This window comes from Lynx canadensis, chromosome E1 (genome assembly GCF_007474595.2).
Source record: "Lynx canadensis isolate LIC74 chromosome E1, mLynCan4.pri.v2, whole genome shotgun sequence".
Taxonomy (NCBI): domain Eukaryota; kingdom Metazoa; phylum Chordata; class Mammalia; order Carnivora; family Felidae; genus Lynx; species Lynx canadensis.
The window spans coordinates 30901494-30926176 of NC_044316.2; the positions used below are offsets into that span (position 1 = coordinate 30901494).

Below are 24683 nucleotides of genomic sequence, written 5' to 3' on the forward strand. Positions count from 1 at the left end.
TTCATTAGAATAAAGCATGACAATAAAGTGAGTTCAAAAGTATACTATTATCACATAAAGTACAGAGTAATCAAATTACTATGATGTACACCTGAGACTAATATAACATTGTAGGTCAACTACATTTCAATAATAATTTTTTTTAAGTGTACTACCATAGACATTCTTCTAAGGTTAAAAAAAATGCTATGTGGAACCCTAAAATAGAATAAGAATACAATGAATCATCATTTATTAAACTGGTGTTTTCATAGGGAAGGGCAGAGTTCTCCTGTCTGCAAGTATGCATTGCTAGAAGTAGAAGTACATTGCTAGTGGCAGCTTTTACAAGATGAGGGAAAAAAACTGCTCTGAAAATGTATAAACAGGAAACTTTCGTTTCTGTATCTCTCATTATGTATCACAATGACCAAAGTCTTGCAGTTTGAAATACATAAATTGTATTAGTATGTTTGTAGCTCTTAGTAAGAAACTTTGAATTGGAAACAATCTGTGAACAGTAACAAAATCAAGGTGTATTCTCCAAATATGTATATTTTTTTATGTCTACTGAATGTTGAAAATGAAAGAAACCGATTGTATGAACATGTTTTATAAAATCGTTTGCCATAACAACTGATCTGCTGGCTTGAGACTGACCTTTAAAGTGATTTTTATTGATACACAGGATGCTTATAGAACTTCAAGGTAATCCCCTCTTTACAGAATTCCTGACAAAAACAATATAGGTGATTCCTACCTCAATAGAGTACTAGGTTACAGTGACTGACTAAATACCTCCAGGAATTTCTTTTACAGAAATGGGGTCAAAAACAACACGTCCTTGTATCTGTTTCCACAAGACATTAAAAACAGCATCAAATCGTTATGTAGCATCTTAAGGCTATTTAAGAGATTTCTAGTATTTTAGTCACAATTACCAAATGAAAAACGTAATCATACTCTACAGTAAACACTTAAATGTTCTTACCTTAAATTTGATAAAGGATAAGAATTATCAGAAAGTAATTCTTGAATAGTCTAGAGACAAATAAGATAGTAAAGGAGATATGTAAGTTTGATATTTTTAAAACATTTTTTCTTACTTAACTAATGTTTATAACCTCCCTCCTCCTTTCACTCCCAATTGATTAAAAGGTGTTTCTGTTATGTGGGGGAAAAAAGAATCAATTACATTGACATGCAACGCCACTCAGATGTGTAATAATAGCTATGGAAACATTTTTTTATAGGGTAAATATTTATCAAATAATATTTGTATAGTATTAACAGTTTTGAAAAAGAGTTCAAAAAACATAGTATATATTTGGGACCATGTTATCCTGTCTGGATTATTGCTCTTAAGAATCTATTTGTTAGCTGGTTTTTTCATTATTCATGCAATTTTAAAATTGGCTGCTGGTTAGCATTGCTGTTTTGAGCCCAGAGAATGTCTCACTAGCCACCACCAAACACCATGACATTTATCTGAGGGGTCAGTCATATATAGATTTCTTAAAAATGGGCATAAGGTAATGTTAATGGGAAAATTTACCTCTACAAAATGAAGAAGCTTTTCAGTGGATGCCTCAAAAGTTTTTCGAGCCATTTCCGATTTTCGCAACTGGCAGTCGAGCACTGTGATTCTCTTTCTTAACTCCTGAACACTTTCCTGGATAGAGGTATCAAAAGGAGGGTCTTAAACATTTCTTTGATTTTATATCAGTGGCTCCTATGTTCAGTTTTTATTAACTAATATCCAACATTACCATATTATTTATTTTCTCTTAGTGTACTTATCTTCTGATTTGGGGAGGCACTTAATTAACTGTATATGCATATTTAAAAGTTAGACTGTATAGGGATGCTGCAAATTTTACAAGATAAGCTGCATATGGCTTTATTGATTCTTATAGTAAAATACATTTGAATTGAGTTTATCATTGTTTTGTTTTTGTTTACAACACGGCTTACCAGCTGCTGACAGAAATCGGTACCTTTGTGGCATAACAAAAATTACTGAGAATACACATATATATTTAATGTAATATGATATAATGTAAAGATGAGCTGGCAGAGAAGTAAAGGAATCCTGTGAACAGTAAAAGAATCCCATTGACAGTAAAGGAATTTCATGAAGACAAACAACAACAATGCTGGGTGAACCTACTTATAAAAGAGAATGCTGAAGCATAATTTGCTCTGAGGGTATATCTTTGGGCACACATGGCAAATGTGAGAACTTTAATGGGTGAATTGGAAAGAAACAAACCTTACAGAAGTAAATCGATGGTTCTGATTTGGGTTCTGGAGAGTAGGTTAAAAAAAAAACTTTCATGGGTCCAAACTCATGAAGGTTTGAGGTCATAATTTACATTGACTGTGTGTCTTGTAAATTTATAAGCTGAAATTTTGGTTTAAATAAGTTCCAGACTGGCAGAAGCAAACACAAAACTTCAGTGGAGGGATATCTTCTCAACTCAGATCTCAAAGAATTTCTACATATAATGTGTCAAAAGAACAGGACCTCAGGAAATAAGCTACCATGAATAAAAGTCAGCTGAAGGAAACAAATTATATAAAGGAAACAAACTACATAAAGACAGCAGATATTGGAGTAATCAGATATAGACTATAAAGTAGTGTTTAATGAGTTTTAAAACTTAGGGAGGAATTTAAGACATGATAAAGGGAAAAATAAACTATAAAAATAGATCCAGATGGCATAAAAAATCAATCTTAAAAATAAAAATATAATCAAAATGAAATCAGAAACTCAATTTATGAGTTTAACATACAATTAGATATAGCTGAAAAGAGAATGGATAAACTGGAAGGCAGAGGTAAAGAAGGTTTTCATAATGCCGCAGAAAAATAAAATGGGAGGATGTAAAAAAAGGAGAAGAGGTAAGGAGAAAATAACTAGATGAAGGTATAGTATATACTCAATCTGAATTACACATGAGGGTTCAGAAAGAATGAAAGAGACATAGCTCAGGATAACAATTTGGAGTTTTTCAGATATAACAAAAGAATGTTTCTCAGATCAGGAAACTCAGTGAATCTCAAGCACTATAAATAAAAATAAGTCAACACATGACTCATCACAAACTGCTGAACCCAGATGATAAAGAGATCTTAAAATCATCAAGAAAGAAACAATGTATTGCAAACAAATAACAGATTGGCTGCTGATATCACAATCATAGAATAAAGACACTGAAAGAAATTAAGTGCAAACTTACTTTAAATGTAGCACACATGTATTTCAAGAGCAAGAGTTCAATAAAGATGTTTTCAGACAAACGAAAATGAAGAGAATGTGTTACCAACAGATCCTCATTAAACACATTTCTAAAAGCTGTACTTCAGGAAGGAAATAATTTTAGCAAGAAGGACTGAGATACAAAAAAGAATGCTGGACACAGAAAATGGTAAAGAAGGCATCTATTTAAACAAAAGTTGACTCCACAAAAGAAATTGTGATAGTGTTTAACTTATGGTGTTAAAAGTCAAGAAAGAACTAAAATACTGACAAAAATAGAAATTAAGTAGGAGGGAATGATTGGATTTAGGTTTTAAAGTACTATCATATTTAGAAGCAGGGGAAAATTAGTGATTAGTTTTATAATTTGAGTGAAAATAGAATGTTAAAATTTCTAAGATAATCATTAAAAATTAGAAACAGAGTACATACCTTCTATAAACCAGCAGAAGGAAATACATGGAATGGGAGTTGGGGAACACAGGAGAAATCTGAACCAATTAAAAAAAAAAAAAACAGACAAGGAGTACCTGGGTGGCTCAGTTCGTTAAGGATCTGACCCTTGATTTTGGCTCAGGTCATGATCTCACAGTTCATGGGATCAAGCCCCAGATAAAGCCCCATGTTGGGCTCTGCACTGACAGCATGGAGCCTGCTTGGGATTCTTTCTCCCTCTCTCTCTGCCCCTCCCAGCTCACACTCTCTTTCTCACAAAATATAAACAAAAAATAAACATTAAAAACCAAACAAACAAACAGGCAAGACATGGCACATTGAAAGAAAAAAAAAACACAACCAAAAACTAAAGCACAAATAAAATGCATAAATTAAAGAGGGTAGAAATGAAGCCAACGGCATTATCAAATAAAACAGGGTAAATGGAAAGATCTTTCCAATTAAAGGTCAAAAATTAGTAAGATGATGGAACAATTCAGCTATATGTTGTTTACCACATACACAATTAAAATGTGAGGACAACGCAAAGTTAAAAGTGAAAGGAAGGAAAACAGATACACCATAAATACCAAAAGAAAACTGTTGTAACTATTTTAGTATTAATCAAAAATAAATATTAGGGGGAATATAAGATTGATAAATTGAAGAGTCACAACATTCCATAAAGGATGATAATGTAATTCCAAGCCTATATATGGCTAAAAACATTAATTTTTAAAAAAAGGGGGAGATTTTTTCTTCTTATTATTTTTTTAACATTTATTTATTTTTGAGAGAGAGAGAGAGACAGACAGAATGTGCGTGCGTGAGAGAGCACCAGTAGGGGAGGGGCAGAGGAGCGGGAGACACAGACTACAAAGCACAGAGCCTTCAGCACAGAGCCTGCCATGGGGCTTGAACCCATGAGCTGTGAGATCATGACCTGAGCCGAAGTTAGACGCTTAACTCACTGAGCCACCCAGGCGCACCAAAAAAAAAAGGAAGATTTTAACGCATTTCTCTGACAAAGAAATTAAGATGACTAGAGAAAAGCTGGACTTTACAATTAATGAATCTGATCTAGTGGGATATATAAAATGATACATCAAAAAAACATGAAGAATTCTTTTGAAGCTCACTTTGACCATGTGTGAACACTGGCTATACAGTATAAGCCACAAAGCAACCGCCAACATATTTTGGAATCGATTATACTATAGACTAGATTCTCTGGCCACAATGCAATTATCCGGTCTTTTGCTTCAGTGGTGTTTATAAAGACTCAATAATAAACATGTAAATTCTTCCCGAATTCATCTATATATTTAACTTATTTTCAGTAAAAATTCCAGTAGTTTTTTTTTCTTTTGGTTGAATTTATACACATAAAAGGACAAAGGGTCACGTAGCCAACATACTTTTAAAGAAAAAGAACTAGGCAGGATGGTCATATATCAAGATTCCCTATAAAAGTTATAGTCACCAAAACCGTATGTTATTTGTGCAAGAATGTACAAATAGACCAGTGAAGGAGAATAGCGGGCCCTCAGAAAGATAAATGCAAATGAAATCTTGATATATGACAGACCTGATTTTGTAGATCAATTAGGAAAGAAGAGGCTTTTGAATAAATGGGGCTGGGATAGTTGGTCGTTCATTTAGTATAAAGAAAGAATAAAATGGATCTCCATCCCCATACAATGCTACGAAACCAATGACAGAAAGATCAAAACTTAGAGGCAGATATAAAGAATATCTTTGGGAATAGAAGAACTTGTAAAAGGGCACATAAGGGAAAAGACTGATAAGTTTGACTACATGAAAGTCAGTGTTTCTTTTGCCACTGGGTGAAAAGTAAGCCATGAATCTGAGAGAAAAGATTTTTAATAACATATAATTTAATATAGGTTTAGTAACTTGAACATGTGAACAATCACTACATATCAATGTGCAAAGAACAACCTAATGGGAAAAACAACTGAAAGTTATGAAAAGGCATTTCAGAAAACATAAATGCCTAACAAGTACATAAATATATGCTCAACTGGCTATCTGGGCCAGGGCAAAAAGCCCTGGTTTACAGCATTTGGGGGTATAAATAATTCCACCACAGCTGATATGAAGCTACCAAACAACCTGATGTCACTGAATAGGCAGTTGAGAAGATATGCATACAATCACCTATTGTGAGCCAGTGCTAGCTGGTCCCAACACACCCGTGGCTCAAAGTCATTAGTAATCAGGGAAATCCAAATTAAACCATAATGAGATTTACTTATTACACCTACCAGACTGATATAAATTAAAAGTAAATGAAAACAATGTGTCAGCAAGGATGTGCGGTAAATAGTATCTCTCATTCACTACTGGTGGGAGTAAAAATTGGCTCAAAAGCTGTCAAACACAATTAGGCATGACCTAGTAAGGTTGATCAATCATCATTCAACCTAGCAATTCCACTCTAAGGTATGAACCCAAGAGAAACTGTTATACATGTGGAGCAGGATATATACAAAAGTGTTTTTATCAACATTGTTCATAATAAAGAAAACAGAAACAATTGGACTGTTCATCAAATACAGAATGGACAAATATACTGTAGTATATCCATTCAAGGGAGTACAAAAAAAAAACAATGAAAATACATGAACCAACTATAAATTTCAAATAGATGAATTTCAAAAATAAAAGTTTGAGTGAAAAAAGCAAGAATAATACATGTAGGACCATTCTATTTATATAAAGTTGATAAACAGGCAGGACTCAACAACATTTACCAGTAAGAGATATAAACATATGTGGTAAAATGATCAAGAAAATGGTTAATACTAAATCCAGGAAAGTGGTAACTTCTGAGGGCAAGGGAGAAGATTGTAACTAGGGAGGGTCACTGGATCTTCAAAGGTTTTGGTAATGTTTTATTTCCTAAGCTGGGGGTAAACAGAAAAAATAAAAAATAAAAAAGGTAAGTAAGTATAGAGATAATAAAAGGGAAAACTTGAGGCACCTGGGTGGCTCAGTCGGTTAAGTGTCCGACTTCAGCTCAGGTCATGATCTTGCAGTTTATAGTTCAAGCCCTGTGTTGGGCTCTGTGCTGACAGCTCAGAGCCTGGAGCCTGCTTCAGATTCTGTGTCTCCCTCTCTCTCTCTCTGCCCCTACCCTAATCATGCTGTGTCTCTCTCTCTCTCAAAAAAAAAAGTAAACATTAAAAAAATTTTTTTTTAATGTTTATTTTTTTTTAACGTTTATTTATTTTTGAGACAGAGAGAGACAGAGCATGAACGGGGGAGGGCCAGAGACACAGAATCTGAAACAGGCTCCAGGTTCTGAGCTGTCAGCACAGAGCCCAATGAGGGGCTCAAACTCATGGACCACGAGACCATGACCTGAGCTGAAGTCGGACGCTTAACTGACTGAGCCACCCAGGTGCCCCTAAAAAAAATTTTTTTAAAGGAAAAACTTACAGTGAAAAAAACATAGTTACAAAATGAACCTGTGTCTTAAAAAAGAATATTTGAATCTACGTCCTGCAACATCTTGGTCAATGTCTCTTGAAGCAATCTTAAACAATTAAAAAGAAAAAACTTTCCTTCTCTTTCTCCACTGGTATTGAGTTTGGAAAATGTTGAGATGCTCTTGTCTAATATTTTTTCTTTGAAAAATAAACAAAAGATTATTTTTTTCAGAGACACGTTAACGGCCAACTTAGAATCTTGTTAGGAGGAATGGCAGGAGACCCCATTATGCTAAAAAAGAGAAAAACTGAATTAATTACATTGCCAGACAACTTAGGACCAAAATGTCTCTCAGCTAAGAGCTGGAACAGAGAATTGCAAATAATCTATGCTTAAAAAAGTTTTTTGAATCAATTCATGAGAACTCTTTGAATATTATATTACTTAGAATGTATTTTTAAAGACTGTTGATTATCCCTCCAAAAGTAAACAGAGTTTTATAAAACTGTACTTTTGACATTTTGATTAATTCCCCAAATATTTTCAGAATCATGTTAAAGTTACTCACATGAACTAAGCATGGATCTCTGATTTCAAAATGTAAACACTGGGTCAAAAATAATAAATATATGTAGTATTTCTAAGTATTGTTGCCTTTTCAAGTAATATAACTTTCCCTTAGCCTTGTGTATTATCAAAGTAGGAACATCAGCTCTTTCGGAATCGGTTTAAATGGGCAGATGTGAGAAATGTATTAGTGCCTCTCAAGAGCTAGCCAAAGAAAATTTCAGATTTTCCTCTTCATTTTGCTTTTCTAAAACTGGTTTCACTTCCACTTGGTATATTTAAGGTATTTAACAGTTTTATGTTTATATAGATAGACATAAATTATTCAAATTTGCTTTATGTTTTCTTGAAAGTTGGCTGTATTAGAGATGTAAACACCTATCCTAAATGAACTTGTTAAAGTCATTAAATATGTATTTCAATTTACTTAATTTTCTACTTCAGTGAAGTAAAAATGTGTATGTCTACTATAGTTTTTGAAGACTTTTCAATGAATATAGTATGTATTATGTTAAAAAATCATATAAAAAAATTCCCATGAAAAAAGGATCACATTGCCTTATAAATAGCATTCAGTATTTTGCTATTGAAATTGGAGCCTATTAAATTCAAACTCAGTTTCTTCCTATTAATTATCTTGGCCCTGGGCAAAACTTATTTAACATTCACACTTCCTTGAGTGCTCTAATCAAAGAGGAAAACCCCTCCCTAGACTCTCCTCCTCCCATCCCCACAAGGCAAATTAGCAAGTTTAGGAACAAATGGAGAAAACCAATGTAATCAATTAAATGTTAAATAGTTCTAGGACTTACTGCCTGAGCTGCACAATGTTGACCAATGACCCAAATAAATTTGGGTCACATGCTTTTTCATCCCCAAGCTATGTGGATAAAGGGAGGCTCACAACCTTCACCTTACCCCCCCATCCCATCACGACACATCATCCTATCATTGAATAATAGAAGACAAACACTGACCTAGTTTAGAAGTGCAGATGAAAAGAAAATGAAAACAGGATACATGACAACGGCAAGGAAACCATGGTAACTAAAAGAGAGGACGGTTTTGCTTACTTTATTTTGGTCCGAATAATCAGCAAGCTGAGCCTTTAGATCTGTGATCTCGGCCTCTAACAGATGGATCACTTCTTCATAGTCCATTTCCATTCCGTGTGCCTGTCGCTGTGCGGCTTCGGCAAGGTGAATCCGACTTCGCAGGGCTCTGGTTTCTTCAACAACAGCTTTGGCTTCCTGAGGATTGCAAAATTCATGCCATTGAAAAAAAGCCATGTTAAAAAAAAAAACAAAAACATACCGTTTAAACAAAATATTTTCCTCCCTCTGGAACTTAGAATTCCCAAACTTAATAGATATACATGTGTTCCTCACATATCAATGTGAAAATGAGTCTTCACGTTATTTTATTATGGACAGTAAATGCCTGATCTTACTTTTCCTCTGTTGATCTCCTGGATAATTCCAGTATAGGATTTCCAACTTCACACAGCTAGCATAACATTTTGGAAATAAGGGAAGTAGAAGGAAATTGAAAATGGAGACTAGAATAAGAACTGGTTCAGAAGATAAAAAGAGTAGGCTTCCACAAAACTCAAGTAGGTGGTAGGGCTCATGTTCTAGAAAGGTGCTTACAGCTTCATCAGATACAGCTGAGAGATCTGTGGTGTAGCAGACTTCCCTGTGGTCCAAGCCAGGATCCAAAGCTTATTCCTAGACATCAGTCTAACTGCTATTTCTCCCTTTTGATTTAAGCCAAAAGGTGGAATTCAGTAGCAAAACATATAGCTATTTCTATAGGGTGTGATGCTCACATGACATTTTTGTCCTAGAAGATTCATGTGTCTTTTCTCATTTAACCTCTAGAACAGAGAAAGGCATTATTAAAAACTATTTTATACATAATTAAACAGAGGCTCAGAGAGGTTACCCATTCTGTCCAAGGACACATAGTATTGCCAGAGTTTAAACCTGGGTCTGCTAAACTCCAACATTAATGCTCTTTCACCTTTTTACTCTACAACTAAGTGACAAAACAAATGACAAAACAAACAAACAAATAAAAACAAATAAAATGCCCCCAAACTAGCTACATTCTCTACCTTAGGAAGAGGATGGAGTGACCAAAACCATTTGTGCTCTCAAAATGTGCTTTGGTGCTGGGTCGACGACAGTCCCCCCAGGACACCTAATATAATTTCACATGGCAGTTATTATACTGTAAACGATTTCTTTTTCTTTACTTGATGCAGAAATATCTTTTCTCTGCAATGGAACTTTCTGCTCCAATTGCCATGGCTAATATTCAACTATGGCTATTTTAATTTTCTCAGAGCTATTATAGGATGCTTGCTTTTGTTTGAGTCTAAATACGTTTGAAATGAAGGGAGAGTTAAGAATATGGACATATTTTTAAGGGTCAATTTTTCATTCATACATGCACTAACTGTTTCCTAAGTACTTATTATATGTCAGATTCTGTTTCAGGTACTGAGGACAGAGAACCCAACAAAACAGACAAAAAGTCCTCCCTCATGCACCCCCTCCCCCCATTTACACTCTAGTTTGGAGAGATAGACAATAAATTAGGGATTATCAGTGAAGACCTTACTGAGAAGACATTTAATCAGAGAGCTGCAGGAAGCATGGAGCCATGAAGATTTCTCAAAGAGCTTTCTGGGAAAAGGAACCAGTTTGTGCAAAGGCCCTGAGGTGGAACTGTTCCTTGCATCTTTAGAGAACAGCAAAGAAGCCAGTGTGACAGAAGTAGAGAGTGGTAAGGGACAGGAAGAAGGGAGTAGTAGGACACAAGGAGTGAGGGCAGGGATGGTGTTGGGGTGGAGTGGCAGACCTTAAGAGGCTTTTGTAGGGCATCACAAAAACTTTGGCTTTACTCAGGGTGAGATGGGAAGTTATTGGGGAGTTTGGCGCAGAGAAACGATTATGATCTGACTTAACCTGTAAGTGCAATACTTTTGCAGATGGGTTAAGAGTAAATTGTAGGGAGTGGGCAAGGGTGGAGCAGGTGGAAGAAGGGGACAGGCATAAAGTAACTGTGGCTTGAACAAGGGTGACAGTGTTGGAGTTGGTGTAAAGTGGTGAGATACTAAATATAGTTTGAAAGTAGAGCTAACAGAAGACTTCATCATCATTAACAGCATTTACTTAGCAGCTAGCACATCCAGACAATCATATTATGTGATAAAAAATACAAAGAGGATAAAAGGTACCTTCCCTTTTATGGCTCAGTTCAGAAAATTAGGTATAACTTAGATAAGTGGAGGAACAGGGTAGGGCATGTTAGACAAAAAGACCAATGTGAACGAAGGAAGAGAGACAAGAAGGAATGTGGTACATTTGAAAAATGGCACTGGATTAATTTTGACTGGAGTACATGCTTCCTGGGAGAACAATGGATAAAGAAGTTTGAGGAGATACAGGGAAAGAACAAGCAAGGCTCTGGTGGAAATGGCATGACAGGCAAAAGAGCTTGCATCAGGTAACTTTTTTTTTTTTTAATGCTTATTTATTTTTGAGAGAGAGAGAGAGAGAGAAGCAGAAAGAGAGAGACACAGAATCCGAAGCAGGCTCCAGGCTGCGAGCTGTCAGCACAGGGCCCAATGTGGGGCTCGAACTCACAAACCATGAGATCATGACCTGGGCCAAAGTCGGACATCTGACTGACTGAGCCATCCGGGTGCCCCATATCAGGTAACTTTTAAGGCCTTTTGAAGAGAAATTGATTTGAGAACAGAGTGTCTCAGAAAGCTAAATCTGGCAGCAGGGTTCAGGATGGAGAGATATGGCCAACCAACTGCCTATCACACCTCTGATTCAAAGAGCTCCATTTCAGCCACAGGAATAAAGATTCAGCGGTAGGGAATACAGTCAACAGTATTGCAACAGCATTGCATGGTGACACAGGGTAATTACAAGCACAGCATAACTGTATGGTTGTTGAATCACTACCTTGTACACCTGAAACTTATGTAACATTGCATGTCAACTATACTCAAATAAAAAAAACCAAAACTTGGGGCGCTTGGGTGGCTCAGTCGGTTAAGCGTCCGACTTCAGCTCAGGTCATGATCTCGCGGTCCGTGAGTTCAAGCCCTGCATCGGGCTCTGTGCTGACCGCTCAGAGCCTGGAGCCTGTTTCGGATTCTGTGTCTCCCTCTCTCTCTGACCCTCCCCCGTTCATGCTCTGTCTCTCTCTGTCTCAAAAATAAATAAATGTTAAAAAAAAAATTTAAAAAAAACAAAACTTAATTTCTTTATTTTTAAAACTGTCTTATAATCAAAAAATACTATTACAAAGAACTATCTGGGTAAATAAAAGAACATTTATGAAGCCACATCAATTGGTTCAGGCCAGGTGACCAAGTCACTGGTGTCACAGCTTCATCACCTTCACATCAGACTGCTTTTGTACATACAGGATGCAGATGGATATTGGCACTACTGTAAATGATTTACATGGACCAACTCAGCCAATCCACACACTGCTGCCTGAGGTATGTCTATTATTATACTCATTTAACAGGTGGAAAAAAACTGAAGCACAGATACATTAAGTAACTTGCTCAGAAACACAAACCTAGGGGCTCATGGGTGGCTCACTCAGTTAAGTGTCTGACTCTTGGTTTCAGCTCAGGTCATGATCTCATAGTTCATGGGATCGAGCCCTGCATGGAGGTTCTCACTGACAGTGCAGAGAAACTCTCTCTCTCTCTCTCTCTCTCTCTCTGCTCCTCCTCCCTCTACCCCGCTCATGCTCCCTCTCTCTCTCAAAAAAAAAAAAAAAAAAAAAAAAAAGTCACAAACAGGCTAGGATTTGAACCAAGGCTGTCTAGTCACAAAGCACAAAGTTCATGCTCTTGGCTACTATGCCATACTGTCTCTCCAAAAACAGAAAATGATTAAAAAAAAAAAATCACTTGTATTTGACAATATCGTCAGTGCCCAACCCCACATGAGCTTAGGATGTGACCATTACAATATACTGAAATACCTTCGAGGCTGCTACACTGTTCCCCCCTTTTCCATTCATTCAATCAAGCTAGAAAAAAATACAGTGCCACTGAAGAGAAAGAGGAGGGGCAGAGAATTCTCCATAGCTGCAATGAATAATAACTAATTTGATGATTTGTCTCCTTCACACTCACTTCATGCAGCTTTTATTCCCCTATAAAAACAGCACTTTTATTTTTGTTCAAAGAATGCTAGTTAATTAAATGAAGAATCTGGATGGAATTTATATAGTCATGATAGTTCACTGATGGTAATACAGTGTGAAATGCAGTTGGGTGGTAAAAGATGCAGAGGTTTTGATGCTGAATAAATTCATGCTATTTCTTTTGTAAATGTATAACTGTCGGGTTGGTAAATGTGACCCCTTAGCAAAGTTCTAGCCCAATTCCCACTGAATGGCTGTTTAAAAGATTAGTGCATTGAAACGATGACTTTTAGAGGAAGCAGTAAAAAAGAGACAGCAGCAGTGTGCTGTATTTAGCAATACAGGATCACACAAATCCATTTTTTCTTTTCTTCCTGGGTTGTCTTCTAATAAATAACTGCAAACCCTCCCATGTCCGTAACAATTGAGCCAGAATTTTCTGAGTACCTCACCATGAGCCTGAAATCCAATCAGGATAAATGCTGCAGCTAGTTCACTGATTTATTTTGTATTAGATAGAGATTAATTCAGTTTAGAAAGTTAGAAAATAAAAGAGAAACCAAGATGTTATAGCAATCAGAAAAATCAACATAAGCATTATGGTTTTTAATACTAAGCAGTGTGAGCACATACACCAGAAGCACATATCCATATACAAGAAATCAAATCTCTGATTTGCCTTTTTTTTTTTTTTTGGTGACACTGAGGAAATACCTTCAACTCATACTGTCCCATTGTAAAATGAGGATTTTCCACCTTACATTTTCACAATGAATCTTCAGGAGAGATCAGGCCAAATTCTCCTTTGACAAAAGAGACAAAGGGTACTATAAACTCACACAAAGGGCACCATAAGCTCAGACAAAAGACAATGTGCTATGTGCTTTTCCACCCCCACAAGGAACATGATGTAGAAGAAAAAACATGAGTGTTAGATGAGCTAAAGCTAGGTCAGAATCTTTGATGTGTAGTCTTTCTTTTTTTCTGCTATGTAATTCTCTAAGACTCAGTTTGTCCAGATGTATAATGGGAAATAACACCTACTTTATAACATCGAAACAATTCTCACAGGAGGGTTAAAGAAACGATTATAGTTCTTGGTACTGCTCTTTCCCATTCCTCTTTACTGCTTTTGAAAAATATACATAATCACCTATGTGATCAGAGGGCTAGACTAGACAATTTATTAAGGGCTTTCCTGAGGCAATCAATTAGTAATACCAGTTATTGAACTTTAGAGAAGTTGTTTGGGAACATAATAGGCATGGGTCTTTTTAACGTTAGCAACAATTATGTAAAAGATTTTCTTCTCCAGTTACGACTCCCTAAAGTAGGAGCAAGCATTAACAACAGTTGCACATTTGTAATTAGGCTAGCACATCCATATCACTAACCTTCGAAATTCTGTAATTTTTAAGCCAATCAGTAAATCTTTCAAAATGTCAATGGGCGACAGGAGGAAAAAAAAGAGACTGCAAAGAGATATATGTCTTGGTGTAATGTAACTTACGCTACTAAGCCTGAAAGAATACTTCTCTTATCAGCTTCCTACATTCACTCAATGGAGAACCCTTGTTGGTCTTTGTCCCACTACAGCTTGTGAAAAAAGATTAAGGGTTACTGCAGGAAGAGGGCTGTCGAAGGAAAAGTGTTTAAAAGCAAGTTACCTCTAGTTTCCTTATCAGATTTTTAAAGCATGTATACCATTTCTCTCCAATGGATGGTCTCAAATTATTTGCAGATATTCACAAATGAATATGCAACTTGTTCCTTATTTAAGCATGGACACACTTTGGAGAGGGGTAGTTAATTCACAGAACTTTCTATGTGCCTCTGATATGTGCTCTCTCCTTTCTCTTTCCTTACTCCTCTTTCATGCATACATCCAGCCTACCATCCACTTCATACCCAGCCAGTTATTAAATACTGCGAAGTCTTCGTTTATGATATATTTCCACCTATTCCTTAATCTGCATTCTTGCTTCCATGACTGATTCATGTTTCCATCACCTCATAGTTAGATACTATGAGAATCACATAAATGATCACCCTGCCCATTGTGTTCTTCACTACCTGCCCATTGTGTTTTTCACTATTGCATATTCTGCATACTTTTGAAGGATCAATTTTCCCAAAATACTGCTCACGTAACAAGACTGAGATAACCTTAGGTAGTATGATAAACTAGAACCTCAATCTCCATACTTCAAGGCTCTCCACTACTTGTTCCAAATCTCTATTTCCAGCTTTGGCACATTCAATTCTCTTACATGATTACCATATCCAAGTACATTACTTTCCAAATTTCCCAGACTAAACTCTCCCACCTCTAAGATGCTGTCCAGGACAATGTTCCTTCTGCTATGTATACACTTTTCCTCTTTTTCCTTCATTTGATTGTCTATCATTTAAAATCTACTTCAGATTATACCTTCTCCAATCTTCCCAGACCACTTCCGCTTACAATTTTCCCTCCTTTTATCTTTTATATCTGTTGTCTATAATTAATCACATACTACTTAGTATCTCCTATTGCTATCTTGAATCCTCATTAAAATATTAAGTATTTTACTGCCTGACTTCTAAAGCCAACGAGTCTTGATTGTTCAAATTAGAACACAAGCTGAGAGTAAAACCCTATCTAACATGAACAAGTGCTCCACTTAAACCATAAATATGAGATACAACTGAGTTGATGGTAAAAATGTCAACTTTGTTTTTCATATATAGTAACTGCCTTAGAAAATCTTATTAGGTAAGAAGCTTTCATAGGAAAGTCCTTCATAAAAGGTTTCAATTTTATTGGACTATTAGAATGATATTTCATTTGAATAATTACAATAACAACCATAAACCATGCTATGAAAAACACTTAATGAAAAGCAAATCACTTCATTATATTCTCTTTATATATACATTTAAAAATCCTTTCATAGTATTTATCAAGTAAATAAGATTATATCAAAACTATGTGGAATTAGGAACAGTTACACTTCATTGTGTTTTACAAATTTATTCTTAGTTTTTCATCACATAGATTTAAAAATTATGCACACTAGTTTATCTTTCCCAAAAAGTAGTTTTTCATCACAAGCTAATATAATATATGCTCTCAAGGACTATATAATCTTGAAGGTCCATTCCAACTCCACCTGTATCCCTGCTTCTATGAATTATGTGCTGACACTTCTTTGGAAAGTGTGTAAAATGACAGACACTCATAAATCCAAGAAACAACGATTTTCTTCAGTTTGTAAGAAAAAACAAAACCCCCATTTTGCAAAGGAAGATTTGGTTAAGCTTTCTGGAAGAAAAGCAGGTCAATCAAATTATAATTAGCTCTAATTAACCCTCCCAAGAGCTGTCAGCTTCTCTACCTGCACCTGCCTCATTCTCCAAAAGGTGCAAAACTGAGCTCTGACTCTGAACATCAAAGAAAACCAAAGAAACAATTTTCAATCTCTGTCTATAAACAGAAGTCCCTAATCAAAGACAGACACACAGGTACACCTATCTCATAAATTTTACCATGTAACTTGTTCACAATATAAATATTAATTTGTTAAAATCCAGTTAAATATATTTAACCCTAAACATGCATTTTCTAGTTTAGTGAAGGTTGATAGAAAGAAAAAAAAAAACTGTCTTCCTACTTCTCCAAGTCTGATTACAAATGTACTGAAGGAAACATCTACAGTATTGGGCATTTCCTTTCCTAATCAGAATGTCAACTCTGCTCACTGAAACCTGCTACAACACAAAAGCTATGTTTTGGCTATTTAAACATTTAGAATTTATCTGGAGTTTGGGGTTTAACAAAGAGCTGGCTTTGAAACAGAAATATGTAACTTCCAATTTAACTTTTAGAGTTTTAATTCAGTTGGGATCGTAATTTTATCAAATTTTTTTGTTTGTTTTGGAAGAACTTGACCAAGAATTCCAAGCTGTAATCTAGATAAAAGGTAATAATATTCCTAAATTCATTTGGAAGAAAAAGAAATCAGTGAGAACTGGTACCACAAATTTTGGGAAACAACAGTAACAACAGGAAAGAAAGAGGTAGGATGTGGTTCAAGGACATAGGCATATACCAAAATAGTTGGTACTGGCCAAAGAAGAGTTAGATAAAACATTCATTCACCCAATAAATATTTATTGACAAAGCAGCTGAAAGAGCAGATAGCCCCAAACAGACCCTAGACTATGTAACAGTTTAATCTATGGTAATGGAGATACCACAACAGAGTGAGTAGTTGCAACAACAAATTATCTGGGAAGACAAAAGTATAAAGTGTAGTTCCTCATTTCATACCATAGACCAAACAAAATAATTTCATAGATAGGTTAAATAAAGACAGATACAGTGAGGTGGAAAACCAGGTTAATATGTATCTGATGTCTGGTAAGGAAAGGACTTTTAAGAAAATTATTTAAAAGGAGAAGGCACAAAGAAAAAGATCTGTCAACACAAAAACACCTGTATTAAAAAAATCTTTGAAAAAATTAGGAAGGGAATTTGTAAATGGGGAAATATTTACAACAGATTTGGTAGCAAGAGGGGGAAATAATTACAGTGTAAAGAGATCTTATAAAATGATGTGGGAAAAGAGGAAAAACAGTTATTAGGAATATAAGAGAAATGAAGAGCCAAAAGGGATGGGGGGTGGGGGATAAGACAAAGGGCATATGCTCAGGAGTGACAGAATGTCCCTAGCAATCAGATCAGGAAATGAGCTACCTTCAATATTAAAGAATTGTGATGGAATTCACAATTTCATCTGAAACTCATCACCACAGACAATCCTTGTTATCTAACATGGATGACAATGGATCGAAGTACAGTATTTTCAAATAGGGTGATTTATTTATATAGGGTTGGGTATGACTAGAGAAGTCTTGTTTTTAATTCTAAAACAGTTTGTGAATAAATCACTTAACACAATGTCAAGAGAGTCCCATATTGAAGTAAGAGTACTGAAAGTGTTTCTCACATAGTAAACTGCCAAGATAAGAGTTTTATAGTGTCAGCTGCCTTATCACTACTTCCTCCTTGGGTAAAATTTACTAGTTTGTCAGCAATATATATTGCTCTAACATCAAGAGACATAAAAGTCTGGCATGTACACAGATGCTTAAAACACACCCTGAAAGGTGTTCTCTTAGCAGCTAATGAAATTTTAGGGATTTGTACTTTTAAGTTAAATAAGAAAAATTAAAGGGAGTAATGTCTGCTGTGGTAGATAAATATACCTCTGACAACGCACCAGCGATTGGGCACCTATGCTACAATGCTTTATAGGTTTTGCTCTATTTTACTTTCTTCTCACTGGATTGAGAGTTCCTTGTGAATAAGACGTCTAGCTTTCCCAGTACATCCATACAAAAGAGCATTCAATAAATGTTTCTTAAATTCCCTTGCCAAGTCTCCCTTGTAAGTCACTACAACGCATGTGTGAAACAATTGATGACAGAGTGCTGAATTGGTCCCTGAACAGCCAGAAAGTAAGTGGCTCACGGCGGGGAACCCAGAACCCCAACATCAGTTCTAGCTAAGCCAACCAACTACAGAAAATACTGTCATCAAATGAACTGGAAAGTTTCTGTGAAGAATAAGGTCATTTCCCTTCCAAATTCCTCCAACTTCAAAAATTCTGTGATTCTAATTGAGCTGACACCATTCAAATGGGTTCTGTAGTATCAACAGGATAACAAAATTTTACTCAGGTTTTCTTAAAATGGTAAGACCTTTTCTACATTAAAAAGAAAACTGTTTGGGAATGGGGATTCTGAAATAGACATCTTTGTTTGCCAATGCTTGGTCAGAATGCCACATTCACGTCCAGTGAATCACTGGATATGGCTGGTGTCTGGGCAAAGAGGGACGCCAACTGGACTGTTCTTGTGTTCCCTTTCCAAGCAAGCTGTCTTTAACTCAGGCAGTTTCTTGAGCAAAGTCTAATGTTGGAAAATACATGGGTCATATTTTGATTCACAAAAAGGGAATTAATGTTGAAAAATAAATTCAACCAAGTTTTCTTTTTTAATAAATTTCTCCGCTCAGATTGCTGTCTGTCATTATAAGAGCTTTATAATTTCATCTCTCAAAAAGGCTTTTAAAAAATCATTTAAAGATAACTGTAAATTATACATATTTGTAAGAAATAATAGAGAGAGGTTCCCTGTATTCTTCAATAAGCCTCTTCCAATGCTTATAACTTGCATGACTATAACAGTAAAATATCACAAACAGGAAATTTCATTGATGCAATCCACCAACCTTAATCAGATTTCACCAGTTTTATAAGCACTTGGCAATAAAGAAGAACAACCTATAGATATACGCAACAACCTGGATGTGTCCCAAGGGAATTATGCTGAGTGAAAAAAGCCAATGCCCAAAAGTGACATACTGTATGATCACATTTACATAACATTCTTGAAATGACAAAATTATAGAGATAGAGAACAGATTACTGGTTGCAAGGCGTTAGTGGAGGGAGGACAGAAGGAGGTGGCTGCGGCTATAAAAGAGTAGCATGAGAGATGCCTGTAAAGCAGATTTTTAATAGAAAATAAAAGTTGACATTTTGAGGTCACAAAGTGACTACCTGAAATGGAAGCATAGGAACATTTTACTATAGTACCCTTTCAGAAGAGAAAAGACTGACAAATCAAATATATGTATTTTTCTTCTTTTCCTTTCTGAAGATGAGAGAGCATCTTAGAATATCTACTAGTGCTATACTGAAATACTATAAAAAGTTCAGATCACGAAAAAATAAAAATAAAAAGGGTATGGGCACTGACACCACTTCTAAAAATTAGAGGCTTTACTGTTTCTTTAATAAATGCAGAAAGAAACACAATCTCTAAGAGTGTAAATACATGAGTACTCCTTTAGTAAATCCCATAGTATTGTTGTTCCTTTTAGAGATATATTTAATCCGTTGTTAGTTTCCTTTGTTGCTTCATCCATCAACCAAGACAGCTCACAAGCCAGCTGCACCAGCTGTAACTAAGTTCATGTTCAACCTTAACTACCCACAGAGACTCCTGTGCTGATTTGACCTTACGTTTCTGCCTCAGGACTTCATGCTCTCGTCAAACATTCAACCCAACCTTTGCACAGGTGAGGCTAACTGCAACTGGGCTTATCTGAACGTCAAGAAGTTGCCAAATGAGCAATTTCCCGTGTTTCTTTAGCGCAAGGACTGGTTCAGACAAGCTAAATACTTTGGCTTTGGACTGTTTACCAGTTCACCGCTGCCTTAGGTCATAAACACACTGCTGAAACCAACTTGAAACAACTTAAGTGTGAGAGTACATTTTAGAAAAGTTGTTGATCAAAGGAAGTTGTTAGGAGAATGGCCCATGCCTGTTAAAAGTTGTTAGAACTTGAAGAAAAAATAACGAGAAGTCTTATTTTGTGGGAAATTGTGCTCATGATTTTAAACAGTAAGGTGGGGTTATTCTGTAAGGCATAAAAGAGAACAGTGCAGCCAATTCCTTACAAATAAGTAAGTATTCTAGTAGTCAGCCCTGGTTGAAAAAAAGCAGCACACCTGATCCTTTCTAGAGAAAAAGGATCTCTTCATAGCTTGTTCTTGCCTTTCTACTTCTTTCTTTCCTCCCTCTCCCTTTTTCCCTCTCTCCCTATCTTTCAGTTCTTCACTGCTTTCTTTTTGGGTCACTATACTAAATAAAGGTAATTTAATTTCCATAATTTGCAATAGTTAATGGACCTTCAAAAAGGGGAGATTATTCTGTTTTTAGGATCAGGCCACTGTCTCACAATAATTCAATTAAAAGTTTATAAATGAGTGAACAAAGGATATCAAATTGAACTGGTAACCATCATTGTAAAATAAATTAAAAATCAATCTAGTGGTGTTTTAATAATCAGGTTACCTATGTACTTTTCATATAACTCAAGTTTCTGGTTTTTAAAAGTTTTTAAGAGAAGAGTTATACACATTCTCTATTTGTGATTTTTAAACACTCTTTTGCTAATTGTGAATAAAGAAATTAATCCTTGAGGAGACAGAATTTTAGTATTTTCAACAAAGTATAGGAACTCTCATTAACAATTCATCTGTATCGCTGAAATCCCCTTAAACAGAATGATATCATTCTATATACATAAGTTGAATGGTATACACGGTCAATATACTAAAAAAATAAAAACATAAAAAATAAAAAGAACAGTTTTATGCTTGATTTGGGGCAGTATATTTTTTATTGAAAGTGTATATTACTGAAATGAATAGCTGTGCCAAAATGTATGGATATACTTGTATATACGAATACATACATATACTTTAAACTGTTTTTGCTAAAACTGGAAAATATACATTAATTTTTTTAATGTATATTTATTTATTTTTAAAAACATTCTTTTAGTGTTAATTTATTTTTGAGAGAGAGAGAGTGACAGAGTGCGAGCAGGGGAGGAGCAGAGAGGAGACACAGGAGAGCAGAGATGGCTCCAGGCTCTGAGCCATCAGCACAGAGCACGCTGTGGGGCTCGAACTCACAGACCGCGAGATCATGACCTGAGCTGAAGTCGGACGCTTAACCGACTGAGCCACCCAGGTGCCCCGATATATATTTATTTCTGAGAGAGAGAGAGAGAGACAGAGCATGAGGAGAGGGGCTGAGAGAGAGGGACATAGAACCTGAAGCAGCCTTCCAGGCGCCCCTGGAAAATACACATTACATAATACTAAGAATACTATGAATCATTACAGCATGAACCATTATAGCCTCTCAATCACTAAATTACAAAGTCTTGACTGCTCCATTACTGTACATTCTATCATTGTTAAGTCTGATTGACTACTGTCATTGTATCTTTCACACAGACCTCGTTGGTGTATTTCCATTGCCACCACCAGGTTAAACCCTCCACTACTTATCACCTGGAAGAGTGCTTCTCAAATTTTAAAGTGCGTACAAATCACCTGGCGACTTCTTAGATACGGATTCTGATTCAGGAAGTCTGGGGTGGCATGTGAGACCCTGCAATGCTAACTTCCAGGTGTTACTGACACTGCTGGTCCTGGATCATGTTCTGAGTAGCAAGAAGGTTGAGTTCTAGGGGTGCCTGGATGGCTCAATCGGTTAAGCATCCAACTCTTGATTTCGGCTCAGGTCATGATCTCACAGCTCATGATATTGAGCCCAGTGTTGGGCTCTGCACCTGCTTGGGATTCTCTCTCTCCCTCTCTCTCTCTGCCCTTCCCCTGCTCATGCACACATGTGCATACTCACGCTCTCTCTCTCTCTCAAAATAAATAAACGTTAAAAAAAAAAAGAATGTAGGGTTCTAGATTTGCAGTGTCCATTGTGGTAGCCGCTAGCTATATGTGGCTATTGAGCACTTGAAATATAGCTGGTCAACTGAATTTTCAATACAGTTTTAGTTAGTTTGCATTTAAATTAAAACATTCTCAAGTATAAAATATTTTTCCATTTTACAAAACTTTACTGTTTTGATGGAGCTTTGTTTCATTTTAATGACTGCATCATTTAAGATATAATTGTTGAACTGTAGTGTTCAATAGGCATGTAAGTCATTTGTGTAATATACATAAACTGATGTGGTTACTATGGATTAATTAATTTTAATTTTTTTTTAATTTTTTTTTTCAACGTTTATTTATTTTTGGGACAGAGAGAGACAGAGCATGAACAGGGGAGGGGCAGTGAGAGAGGGAGACACAGAATCGGAAACAGGCTCCAGGCTCTGAGCCATCAGCCCAGAGCCCGACGCGGGGCTCGAACTCACGGACCGCGAGATCGTGACCTGGCTGAAGTCGGACGCTTAACCGACTGCGCCACCCAGGCGCCCCATAAATTTTTAATACAATAATGTAAGAATGTGCTTATCTGAACATTTTATGCAACAACATGAGTTACAGTAATACTTAATGTAAATCATAATTGGTTTTAAGTTGAAATGCTTATTTTTATTAGAATATAATTATTTTTTCTATTTAAAGTAGTAGGTATGGAAAAGATTTTATATTTAAAATGAAGACATATTTTTAAAAAATTTTTTTAATGTTTATTTATTTTTGAGAGAGACAGAGACAGGACGTGAGTGGGTTAGGGGCAAAGAGAGAGGGAGACACAGAATCCGAAGCAGGCTCCAGGCTCTGAGCTGTCAGCACAGAGCCCCACGCGGGGCTCGAACTCACAAGCTGTGAGATCATGACCTGAGCCGAAGTCGGACACCCAACCGACTGAGCCACCCAGGCGCCCCTAAAATGAAGACATATTACCGGTACAATATAAAATAGATATGTATTAACTAGTAATATAATCAGGACAATAAAAAGAGACTACAAGAAGGTATGTTGCAAATTTCATGACAAATTCAGTTGCAATCTACAAAGCTGTCTGTTGTGATGAAAAATTCTAAGTGTATAAAAAGTGAACAATATTAAGAGGCATTTTTGTACCTACATAGTGAATCTAGTGAATCTGGTAAGTTTTCTCTTAATAGTGAAACAAGAACCAATGATATCAGTCACCTGAAGTCAGAAGTAAATGTTTAATATTTGTAGTTTTGGCCAGCTATAAAATGGCTTGGATCGTTGCACAAAAGAGTAAATAAACCATTTTTAGATCAAGATGGTAATTTCAGTTATGATAAAAGACTAGAAAAGATATTTTACCAAAAATGAAAGATCATCAATTAAGTCACAAAACAAATGCCTACAGAATACAAGAACTTTTTAACAACATCAATGATCCATTGATTTAAAATCTGAAAAACTACAAAGACCTTTCTTTAGCTTTAGGTGAGCCATGTGACATAGGAGACACTGCCCAATTCAAACTTCATGCATGTACTATCTTAGGGAACTTCCAAATTTATGACAAAAAGCTATCAATCTGCAGCCTAAAAAAAATCAAACTTGTGGTCTAGATATTTTTAACTTTTACATCTTTCAAAGAAAGAGATTCAGCTGGATAATGAATAAAATTGCTTATCATAATAGATGATGCTGCAGCCTTGTTGGATCAAAAATTCAAACTTACTGACATTTTCCAACAAGAGACTGTTTTCTTTATTGCTTCATTCCACTGTACATTACATGTGGAAAATATCTGTGCTCAGTTTTTGAAACTGAATGTGTGAAAAACGTCATGGATACAGTTGTTAATATTGTTTAGTATATATGTGCAAATTCTATGACTCTTCACTAACTTTAGAAGACAATGGGTTTAATGATCCTGTGTTCTTTGCCAATAGTCTTTGGCTGAATTGTGCAAGAGTTTTACAAAGATTTACCATATTTTTAACTTGAATTAAAAATTTTCTTAAAACAGAAGGAATGCTTGCCTAATATTCAATAATCAAGGACAAAAAAAATCATTATCACACTGCACATGAATGAGCTAAATTTAAAGCACCAAGAAAAGGGAAGGCTTATTTGTGAAGCCAAACAAGTATAAGAATTTATACTGACATTAAAACTTTAAATAATATCCATCAATAATAATGATTTTACATATTTTCTACCATAAATTAATATGCAGATTTTAATTATTCATAGTGTCACATAAATTAGTTACAAAAAACTAAGAAAAATTTAAGGTATGCTAAGTTGATACTGATAAATTTAGAATTGCTTTCAATATATACTTCCTTGAACTTGATGTTAATGGTATTAAGAATTAGTGATATACTTAATTTGAAAAGATGTAGTTTTGAAATAATTTGCTTGAAAGGCAAAGTCTTCTAGAAAAGCATGAAATCGTTTTATCCATATGCATGCAAATA

General features: G+C 35.6%; 1 protein-coding gene across 3 annotated transcripts in view; it reads right to left on the reverse strand.

The window, feature by feature from the left end:
- Nucleotides 1-24683, reverse strand: part of STXBP4 (syntaxin binding protein 4) — a 166212-nt gene that overhangs the window by 66340 nt on the left and 75189 nt on the right. For all 3 annotated transcript variants that reach the window (XM_030295827.1, XM_030295828.1, XM_030295826.1), the window contains 3 exons: nt 8776-8952; nt 1535-1651; nt 971-1020 (listed from right to left, as the gene is read on the reverse strand). In XM_030295827.1, coding sequence (XP_030151687.1) covers nt 971-1020; nt 1535-1651; nt 8776-8952 — 344 coding nt within the window. The remainder of the gene's footprint in view (nt 1-970; nt 1021-1534; nt 1652-8775; nt 8953-24683) is intronic.